An 11059-nucleotide genomic window follows, 5' to 3' on the forward strand; every position below is an offset into this window, starting at 1 on the left:
AGGCTCTCAGCTGAGGGTTAGCAATGTGCTCTTTGTGGTAGTGAGGAGATATTATGTCAGTTCTTGGATATGCTGCAGGTCTCATGGGACAGAGGACTCTGCATCCTCTAGTAAACCCCCTCTCTGTTCCTTTCTCACATGCATTCATTTTAACAGGCACCATGTCATTGAAAAAGGACCTCAAATTATTTTAGTTCACAGTTAGTCTATTCACTCACTCATGTTTAATAGAAAACTAATAGAAAGCAAAGTTTAATCATTTTCCTTTTGTACTTAATATTCAATTACCTTACACACTTATACACATCCAAAAAGGGGATTTTGCAGCAACAACCTTCAAGTGAACAGTTCTTAAAATAACTTTTTTTGTGTGTGTGAAGAACAATTTAACAATATAAAGATGGTTGGTTGGTTGGCTATTTTCATGGTGAGTACCAAGTTGAAATACTATAAATGAGCGATTTAAAAACCTATCCACCTTATTTTTCCCGTGGATTTTATGAGTCTGGCTTCTGGTGTCATCCGCCCCGCTATTTTTAGCCGTACAAAACTGTTAGTTTTGCTGCTTGATATTGCAAATTGGTGTGTCTTAAGTTCCGCACATTCACAGAAAACGGCTTACTTCCACGTTGAATAATAAGGTGGATATAAGATTTTTAAAGTTTGCTTTAGATAAAAACTCTAAATATGGATTCAGGGTTCACTCTCAAAACATTTATTTGCTATACATTATACTTTACTAAGTGAAATTGAATAAGCACAATTTTAATAAAATACATTTCTCTTAATAATCTAAAGAAACCTTTTCATATAAAGAAACTTTTATACACTGGAAAGGTCCCATGAATGTTAAAAGTTCTTCATGAAACCCTAGATCCCAATAAAGATAGATAGATAGATAGATAGATAGATAGATAGATAGATAGATAGTTTTTGTTTTATCCAGCTGTATTTACTCAGTGCAACTTATAACATCCGAGTGAAAGATGTAACATCAATATGTCAGAAAAAATAAATAAATAAATAAAAAACAGAATCACTGAGTTGGAAAAGGATCACCCCCCTCCTAAAAATGACTTGTAAACTCAACCAGGTGTAGCTGATCACCTTCTCAGGCAAAATAAGGTCAAATTCTTGAGGAAAATCTGCTGCCCTCTGCCAGAAAGTTGCAGCATGTGCAAAGTTAGTAGAGAAATATCCCAACAGAATAAAGGCTGTAATTAATTTTATTTTATTTTATCTGACATGTTGGTGTTATATCTTTCACTTGGATGTTATAAGTTGCACTGAGTAAATACAGCTGGATAAAACAAAAACTGTGTCCGTCTTCATTTCAAGCAACAACATGTGATCATTTTAAAGGGGGCTGCTTCTTTTCTATACCCACTGTGTATGTATATATAGTAAAGTGCATTATAAAGCTCAGCATTGTGTCATACTTATTGTTGTGTTTAGCTTGTTGAAGATCTTGTTCATTGGACCCTCACACACAAAGCGGTTGAGTAAAAAGGGGCAGGGCCTTGGGCCTCTCCGATGCACAGGTGCTGGCCCAGTGTTGTTGCCATGACAACAGGTCTTAGTTGGCACAGGGCCCTGGCCAAGGTATACGCTCTCAGGTTACAGATTTTGCAACTTTTGAGGGCCTAAGGACTCTTTCAACTCTCAGTGCCAAAATAACACAAAAAATCCAATCAAGAACAAGAGAAACAAAAATATTACAAAAGCACAGTTGAGTGGAAATTATGTTATTATAGAGTGAAAATGTATTAACACAAAGGTCTCCAGTGTAAAAATAATAATGCTGATAGAAAACAAAGCTCTAGTGTCAGATTTGAGGTTTTCAGTAGAGGTTTCTCACTCAATTTGAATATAAATGTAAAGCATGATGAACTATGCAAAGTTATGATCCTACTACAGTATTCATGAATGAATAAGTAAAGGTCCAACTTCTTAACAGCATTATTCCCACAGGATCTAGTAATGTACAAAATGAAGTGAGCGCCATCTAGTGGTCATGTATTTGTTAAACAAACAGGCGGTTTGAGGAACAGTTCAAGATGTATATTTTACTCAGAATAAAAATAAAGGAATAATATGTTACTCCATTAATATACCAGCATTACTCAAAGTTCAACTATTCAAAGTGCTTCCTGAACATAATATTTTAAATGCTGACTAACAAAGCAACAAAGTTTTCATTTTCACTTTATTTTAATTATTTTCAGTTATTCGGTCATTCTCGTTTCAATCATATTCATATAAGATTTTTAAAGTTTGCTTTAGATAAAAACTCTAAATATGGATTCAGGGTTCACTCTCAAAACATTTATTTGCTATACATTATACTTTACTAAGTGAAATTGAATAAGCACAATTTAATAAAATACATTTCTCTTAATAATCTAAAGAAACCTTTTCATATAAAGAAACTTTTATACACTGGAAAGGTCCCATGAATGTTAAAAGTTCTTCATGAAACCCTAGATCCCAATAAAGATAGATAGATAGATAGATAGTTTTTGTTTTATCCAGCTGTATTTACTCAGTGCAACTTATAACATCCGAGTGAAAGATGTAACATCAATATGTCAGAAAAAATAAATAAATAAATAAAAAACAGAATCACTGAGTTGGAAAAGGATCACCCCCCTCCTAAAAATGACTTGTAAACTCAACCAGGTGTAGCTGATCACCTTCTCAGGCAAAATAAGGTCAAATTTGTGTATCTCAAATCCTCAATCCTCAGTCAGTGACACATCAGTCCTCATGTTCATTCATTCAGTTTTCATCCACACACTGGAATCATGATTTTGGCTTGAAGGGATCAGACCAGATCTTCAGACCTATTTAAATAAGACACATAAATGACAATCATATACAGAAACTAATGTCTGTTAAATAGCATTCACATGGGCCTAATGTAAATAAACTGTAATACACAGAATATATAATCCTGCCACTTAATGATATATCTATAAATCACATGTGTGATGTGAGGTGTCATATATACGTTTACAGTATGTTTACAGTCCAAACAATGCAAACTCAACGCACTGGCCAAATGACATAAAGAGTGAACATGACTTACCAGCAGGCTGCACATCTGCTTGATCGACTCCGGCTCGATTTATCTTCTGGATCTGCTCTGTAATTACATTGGCACAAATTCAGAAAAGCACTGGGGGAAATGCTGACACTTTTTAGGGTGAATCTCACAAAAACAAGCTTTCAACACTTTATTATTTTAATGTTTAAAATATTTTTACTTAATCTCAGTGGTGTTCCGTGTTATTTTGGTATCACTGATATGTCACATTATTTTAATTAATGTTTTAGTAATTTTGATGCCTTGTCATTTTTATTAGTTTTTTTTAATATGTCTATATTTACATTTTAATTTTAGTTATTTTAGTACTTCAACTAAAAGAAAATGTGAAATGTAGCTTGCAGCTAGCTGAAATAAAGTTGAATTTTTGAAATATTTTATTATTTGTTTTGTATGCTTTTAGTTTAATATTATATATTAATGCTGGTCGTGTTCTTTGTTAATTTATTTAATATTTTTAGTGCAGTTTATTTTTTCACTAACTCATTATAGGATTGTTAGGTTACAAAATTCTATTTAACTGAAGATGATGTACATCATTTTAGATAACAACATAGTGTCCTAGTGTGGGCTATTCCAGAAAGCAAGGTTAACTTACCATCACATATACCCTGAACTCTCAGTTGATTAACCCAAACCTTACTTACTTGAGCTATGCTGGTTCCAAAAACACGTCCGGGAGTATGTTCAGTCAACTCGGAGTACAGTGCTGAATCGACGAGTCACCATGGAAACCGACACTAAGAAAATGCGCACCATACTGCTTCTTTCTTTTTCTTTTGTTCAATGGCCATTTACATACCTAATGCATATCGCCACCTAATTGGTGGTTGTGCAATCATTTATCAAACTCATCTTTAATCACTGAGAATAAAAATTTTATTGTTTGTTTGACGCTGATTAATAAGACATAACGTATTTTTATTATAGAAAAACATTATAGAACATATCCTGTTGCAAAAGGAGAAAAAAAAAGGTTTGAATGCAGATTCATGTGTGAGATGACAATAAAACAAATATAATAAATATATTAGAATAATCAAATCTTGTTATAACAGTGCTTTATATATATATATATATATATATATATATATGTTTATATACACTACTGTGCAAAAGTCTTAGACCATTAGTATTTTCACCAACAAAAAATGGTTTAAAGCCAGTTATTTCTATTTTTGCTGTAGTGTGTCAGTAGGAAGCATCAGTTTACATTCCTAAACATTTCTTTTGCCATTAATTGTAATAATCCAGTGAGATTTGAAGGAGTCTGACAGCCAGTGCTCCACACAGAGATCTGATCTCACCATCATCCAGTCTGTCTGGAATGACATATCATAAACAGATCTGATTTATCAGTTAACTTCTATTAAATCAAATCAACATTTGGTGTGACCAAGTTGCATTTAAAATGGCTTTTGCCCTAGGTTCACTAGCGAATAGTTTTTCAGATAGCTTTACTGATAGGTTTCTTGAAGCATCTTGGAGATGTTGCCACAGTTCTTCTGGATTTAGTCTGTCTCAGTTTGTTCTGTTTCTTTATGTCATTCCAGACAGACTGAATGATGATGAGATCAGATCTCTGTGTGGAGCACTGGCTGTCTGTGCATAGAAAAAAATCTCACTGGATTATTACAACAAATAGCAAAACGAATGTTTTCTAATGTAAACTGATATTTCCTACTAAAACACTACGGCAAAAAAGAAAAAGAAAAAAGAAAGAAAAAAAAGAAATAACTCCCTTAAAACCATTTTGTTGTTGTTGTTAAAAATACAAGTGGCCTAAGACTTTTGCACAGTATATATACACACACATACATACATATAAACTATAAAATTGTATATTATATAACTATGTTTTAATAATATATAATATTGTGCGCAATCTGTCACGCCCACTGGAGTCTCGTCAATAGGTCGCGCATGCGCTGAGAGTGCTGAAGTAAACTAACCCTGAACAGAAGTTACCCCGGGAGCAGCTTATGTTCAGAGAGTAGGTTGCTATGGCTACTTACATAAGTTACCCTGAAAGTTACCTCCGTTTTTGGAACTGAACGCGGAGTTTATCCGCTTACTTACCCTTAAAGATAAAGTTACCCGGGTCTGTCACATAACCAGTGTTGGGGGTAACACATTACAAGTAACGTGAGTTACATAATCAGATTACGTTTTTCAAGTAACTAGTAAAGTAACGCATTACTTTTAAAAGTAACTTTCCCCAACACTGCACATAACCTACTTTCTGGAATACCCCCCTTGTCTTATACTTTTTTTTTTTTTGTTTGCTTATTCCCACTAATCTCAGTGGTGTTTTTCATTACGTTAGTAGAATAGTTTTACTACAATGCATTACTCAAAAAATGTATAGTCATTTTTAGTTAATTCAGCGTTTAATTCAGATTAAAGGCAGTAACGTTATAACACTACAGTGAGTGATGCATAATTCTTTACAATAATACAATAATAATCATGTCTAATAATGTGCATTAATGTTTTCACTACTTATGTAACGTTAACTGATAAACTGATTATTAGGTTATAAAGATTATATAAGGTTATAAAGGTTATATACGATTATTAGGTTACAACATACAATATAGTTGAACCTGAAGAAGTTTACTAGCAACACAAGACTAATGTCATCATGTGTTGTGATAAAGACTTACTGTAGTCTTCAGTGTGAGTGAGAGGATGGAAAAATATCGGATAAAAAGCCACCGCAACGGCTGCAATGAAGCCTCCAAATATGAGCGTTATCCTCCTATTAGCAGACATGATTTTGATAGATTCACCTTATCCGAGGACAGAAATCAAATCTTTCATGCTCTTCTTCTTCTTCTTCTTCTTCTAATGTTTATTGGCAGACTAGCTTATTAGTGCATTACCGCCACCATCTGAACTGGAGTATGGAGCAACTCGTTCATGTTTTTCCGGGGTGAAGTTCATATATTAAAAACAAGTTTAAAGTCTATTATTATTTAACATCTGTTCTATATTGAAAGTGTACATTTCAATTATTCAAATTTAAAATATATTGTACATAAACGTGATATTATACTCGTAAAAGATTATTTTGTGAGCTAACAGTATCGCAGTAAAATATTTGGTAGTGGGGCTTTTATTTTGTCGCGAGGTCTCCCGTCATGCTGTGTGTTTGTAGTGTTGCTGTGTCAGTGTGTGTGTAGGATCGCTTTCTTTCATCAGTCATAATGTCCGGCAGTAACTCATACAGACTGCGCTGCTCTCTCCCCGCGCACGAAATGGATGTCAGGGGCCTCGCCGCCGCCGCGTATCCAGACGGAGCGTTTGTGTCCGTGTCCAGAGACCGAACCGCACGGGTCTGGGTACCAAACCCAAGGTACATTGCCACCAGCTTCCCCCTGCTGTTTCTCAGACCCGGTTTACTTTTCGTTTCGTTGAGTGGTAATACGTTGTCAGAGTTAGTTAATGTATTGAGAGGGGTTGCCAAATCAAGCGAAATTATATATATCTGAATGGAAACTGACCGGGGTTGGTTTCCTGATAGCGACCGATCTATAAAACACTATGAAACGTTAAAGGAATAGTTCACCCGAAATGAAAATGAAATCATTTGTTCACTCTCTCGTTGTTCCAAGTCCATATAACTTTGTTTCACTTGCTTCTTTTCCATACAGTGAATAGTGATTGACTCATTCTGCCTAACACGTCTTCTTTTGTGTTCCACAGAAGAAAGAAAGTCATACACGCTGGCAGAATTGTCATTTTGGGGTGAACTGTCTCTTTAAATTCCATTAAGCGTTCTCTGAATTCACTGAGATCCAGTTCCGTTCAATTCCACTCAGTTGAATTCAGTTCAGTTTAGTGAAGCTTTATTATTTATTAGTGCACAGCATTACCAAAAAAAAAATAAAAAATCTTACCTTCCTCAAACTTTTGAGTAAATAGGATAAATAATAAAAACACATTAACAACATCTGTTTAACTCTCCTGTTTTTCCTTCTGCAGTGAAAACCAGGTGTTTACAGAGATGCACTGTATGAATGGCCACTCAGACTTTGTGTCTTGCGTGTGTATCATCGATCCTAATGAAACATACCCCCGAGGACTCATTGCCACTGGAGGACACGACAACAACATCTGTGTGTTTTCACTAGACCGACCAGACCCTCTGTTCACCCTCAAGGGTCACAAAAACACAGGTACTATCCACTGCTATTGATGTATTACAGTGATGTAACTGCGTGCAGGTTGTCTGAGTGTCACTGGAATGAGTTCTGTAGCCATTCCTGGTGTTTGTGTGTGTGTGTGTGTGTGTGTGTGTGTGTTTGCAGTCTGCACACTCTCAGCTGGCAAGTTTGGCACAATACTAAGTGGCTCATGGGACACAACAGCCAAAGTCTGGCTTGGAGAGAAGTGCATGATGACCTTACAGGTAAAGTGGAATGGTTCTTGGTATCACTATAGTAGTATCACAATTTGGCTTATTGTGACGTATCAAATGACAAAGTCTGCGATTTAATCAAATATATGCGTTGTGTTTCAGAGTGAAACGTGGTACTGTGTTCTTTACAAACTAGCAGCTCATGATCCAGTGTTTTCAGTGTCTCAGAGCAGCTCGAAATAAATGCTGCTCCGCACTTATCAATGAACTTATCTCTTAGGAGGAGATACCCCCTGACAATGTAAAGTGCTTTGAGTGCCTAGAAAAGCGCTATATAAATGTAATGAATTATTATTATTATTAACTTATCTCTGCATGTGCTGTGAGTTTGGCTTGCTTGTAGTGTGCATTTGGAAACACAAAATGCACCAAACCATTTTCCCAAACTTAAAAACCGGCTTTTTTCAACATAAAAGCTTTAAGAACTTGCTTTAAGAATGCTTGATGAAAATAAAGAAGTTGTACTGTAAAATACAATTATTGCTTTATTATTTTTCTTAAATACTTCATTTTTTATTTTATTATGAAATATTCCAGTAGTAATATTTCTTTTTTAAATAATTGTATTATTATTATTATTATTATCATCATAGTCATATTGATATATATTCACCGTTTTTTGACCAAAATGTGCAGCCTTACAAATATGCACAGCAAACCTTTGCAATGACATTTTAAATCGCAATCACAATTTTTTTTTATCATGAAACCACATTTTGATATTTTTGTTAACACTTTAGTTGAAGCCTTTATGTGTAATGCATTATAATGTTATTCATAATATATGTTCTAATGCATTAAATCTTTTCATAACTAATTGTAACCTAACATAAAATGCATTATATTTGCAGATTCCTAAAATTGTAAAATTGATTGTTTGTAATGTTTGAATGCATTATACATTATAAAAGGTGTAACAATGAATAGAAAAGTATTATAATGTATTCTAACCTATTATAACTATGCGATCATACATTGCATTATAAGGTGCATTACATATATGTATACATAAAGGCTTCAAGTAAAGTATTAATGATTTTTTTTCATGCAGCCCTACATCACGGCTTTTCTTAAATAATGTGTTTTTTTTCTCTCCCCACTGTACCTTTAAGTGGGAGATCAGATATACTCACATTGCCTGCAATCTATTTCAGTAGTGTGAGTATGTGCTGACTGGTTTCTTGTGTAATTGCTGCTCCTCAGGGACACACAGCTGCTGTATGGGCCGTAGTCATTTTGCCAGAGCAGGGCTTAATGCTGTCTGGATCAGCTGACAAGACCATCAGATTATGGAAGGCTGGTCGCTGTGAGAATACCTACACTGGTACATTGGTGCAACTGATACTTCTAATGCTTTCAACAATGAAACTATGTTTATTTGATGCTGAATATAGACACTGTGGAGCTTGTTTAGTTTTAACAGATCTCCAGCAGGGGTCAGCATTAGTAATTGATTGTGGCAAGGGTGAAATGCAGTTTTTGACTCCAGCTGTGTGAGATATTTGTAATGTGTCTGTCCTGCAGGTCATGAGGACTGTGTGCGAGGACTCGCTGTGATAAACGAGGTGGCGTTTCTCTCCTGCAGTAATGACGCCAGCATTAGACGGTGGATGGTGACGGGTGAATGTGTGCAGGTTTACTATGCTCACACTAACTATATCTACAGCCTTGCTGTCTTCCCTAACGGACAAGGTGCTTACCTTCAGTTTTGCAGTAGGTTGATATGGTTCTACATATTTGTGCATAAAATCTTAATTATTTCCTATATTGTCTTCTTTTTTCCTGTTCTAGACTTCATAAGCACAGGAGAGGACAGGACACTGAGGGTCTGGAGGAAGGGGGAATGTTCCCAGACTATCCGTCTTCCGGCCCAGTCGGTGTGGTGCTGCTGCATTCTGCCTGATGGAGACATTGCTGTGGGAGCCAGGTATGCATACTGTTTCTGTTTCATATATTCTAAACTATTTGCAGTTTATTATCCTGCATGAGGCTGACCATGTCACATTTCTCTGAAGCGATGGCGTTATCCGCGTGTTCACCGAGAGCGAAGAGCGTGTAGCGAGTGCTCAGGACCTACAGGCTTTTGAGGATGAACTCTCCAAAGCCATCATTGACCCCAAGACTGGAGACTTGGGCGACATCAGGATAGAGGACTTACCTGGCAGAGAGCACCTGAATGAACCAGGTTAGCAAACTGAGGTGTGCCTTGTACACATGTAGTGTTTTCAAGAATGTTCAGGGTTATTTTTGTATTATTTATATTTTATTATAGTATTAATTAATATTTTGAATTAGCTTTAATTTTGATTTTATTGTTTGTTCAGTTTTAAAGGGGTCATATGATGCGATTTCAAGTTTTCCTTTTTTTATTTCAGTTTTAGTCAATTTTGTACTTCAAGTTAAACTAGTTTTAGTTTGTTTCTAATTTCCGTTTAAGTGTTAAATCTAATATTTGTATTTTATTTCAGCTTTAGTTTTAGTTGGTATTAACAACACTGAGAATGCTAAGCAAATATTTTTGCTTATAATGGATCAGTATTTATCTGCGAATATCCTTGAGGGCAGCGCGCCAACATATAGTGCCGCTGCGCTTCAGGTGTCCCAAGTTCAAGTCCCGGCTCGCAGACCGTTCCCGATCCTGTCCCTCTCTCACTTTCCCACTTCACTTCCTGTCTTGCTACTGTCCTATCATAATAAAGGCAAAATCGGCAAAAATCAAAAAAAAAAAAAAAAAGATATATATATATATATATATCCTTCTAACTAATACATTATAATATTTATATTTTTGCATTATACTGTATTATTATTGTATATATACCTTCTATACACATACCTATATGTATGAAAAAAATATATTATGTAGGATATAACCATTTTGCTCACTGTATTATTATTATTGTCTGTGTGTAGGGAATCGGGATGGCCAGACGCGGCTCATAAAGGAAGGTTCTAATGTTGAAGCGTATCAGTGGAGCGTGAGTGACGGACGCTGGGTGAAGATCGGAGATGTAGTGGGCGGGTCTTCTCAGCAAAATTCAAAGCGAGTGATGTATGAAGGCAAGGTGAGACCCGTGGTATTGATCCAATAGATGTTGTGCATAGTATGTACAAGGGTTGGACAATGAAACTGAAACACTGGCCAATATAGTGTTGGAGGTTTCATGGCTATATTTGTGCAGCCTGGTGGCCAATCTTCACTGATTGCACATTCCACCAGTACGAGCAGAGTGTGAAGGTTGAATTAGCAGAGCAATAGCACACTTTTACATCAAATATGGCAATGCACACAACATAGTGGGAGACATATCAAAAGAGGTTCAAAAGTTCAAAAGAGTACAAATTGTTGGTGCACGTCTCGCTGGCGCATCTGTGACCAGGACAGCAAGTCTGTGGTGTATCGAGAGCCACGGTATCCAGGGTAATGTCAGCATGCCACCATGAAGGACGAACCACATCCAACAGGAGTAACTGTCGATGCAAGAGAAAGCTGTCTGAAAGGGATGTCCAGGGGCTAACCCGGATTGTAT

At 35.9% G+C, this 11059-nt stretch overlaps 2 protein-coding genes across 3 annotated transcripts in view; one reads left to right on the forward strand and one right to left on the reverse strand.

Annotated features, from left to right (window-relative positions):
* Positions 1-2723: 2723 nt before the first annotated feature.
* LOC107661979 (small integral membrane protein 20-like) lies at positions 2724-5979 on the reverse strand. Its single transcript, XM_016451804.1, has 3 exons — positions 5773-5979; positions 3089-3145; positions 2724-2843 (listed from the first exon to the last, which is right to left on the reverse strand). Exons 1-3 carry the CDS (start codon positions 5879-5881, stop codon positions 2803-2805), a joined length of 207 nt encoding a protein of 68 aa, XP_016307290.1. The 5' UTR covers positions 5882-5979; the 3' UTR covers positions 2724-2802.
* A 249-nt stretch (positions 5980-6228) lies between these two features.
* LOC107661955 (phospholipase A-2-activating protein-like) overlaps positions 6229-11059 on the forward strand; it is a 13461-nt gene continuing 8630 nt past the window's right edge. The window contains exons 1-8 of one of the 2 annotated variants that reach the window (XM_016451777.1): positions 6229-6464; positions 7094-7287; positions 7420-7520; positions 8733-8853; positions 9054-9221; positions 9321-9456; positions 9545-9714; positions 10443-10594. In XM_016451777.1, the coding sequence (XP_016307263.1) occupies positions 6316-6464; positions 7094-7287; positions 7420-7520; positions 8733-8853; positions 9054-9221; positions 9321-9456; positions 9545-9714; positions 10443-10594 (1191 nt within the window). In that variant the 5' untranslated portion in view covers positions 6229-6315. The remainder of the gene's footprint in view (positions 6465-7093; positions 7288-7419; positions 7521-8732; positions 8854-9053; positions 9222-9320; positions 9457-9544; positions 9715-10442; positions 10595-11059) is intronic. The other variant, XM_016451776.1, reaches the window with a different exon arrangement.

This window comes from Sinocyclocheilus anshuiensis, unplaced genomic scaffold (genome assembly GCF_001515605.1).
Source record: "Sinocyclocheilus anshuiensis isolate Anshui unplaced genomic scaffold, SAMN03320099.WGS_v1.1 scaffold603, whole genome shotgun sequence".
NCBI classification, from domain to species: domain Eukaryota; kingdom Metazoa; phylum Chordata; class Actinopteri; order Cypriniformes; family Cyprinidae; genus Sinocyclocheilus; species Sinocyclocheilus anshuiensis.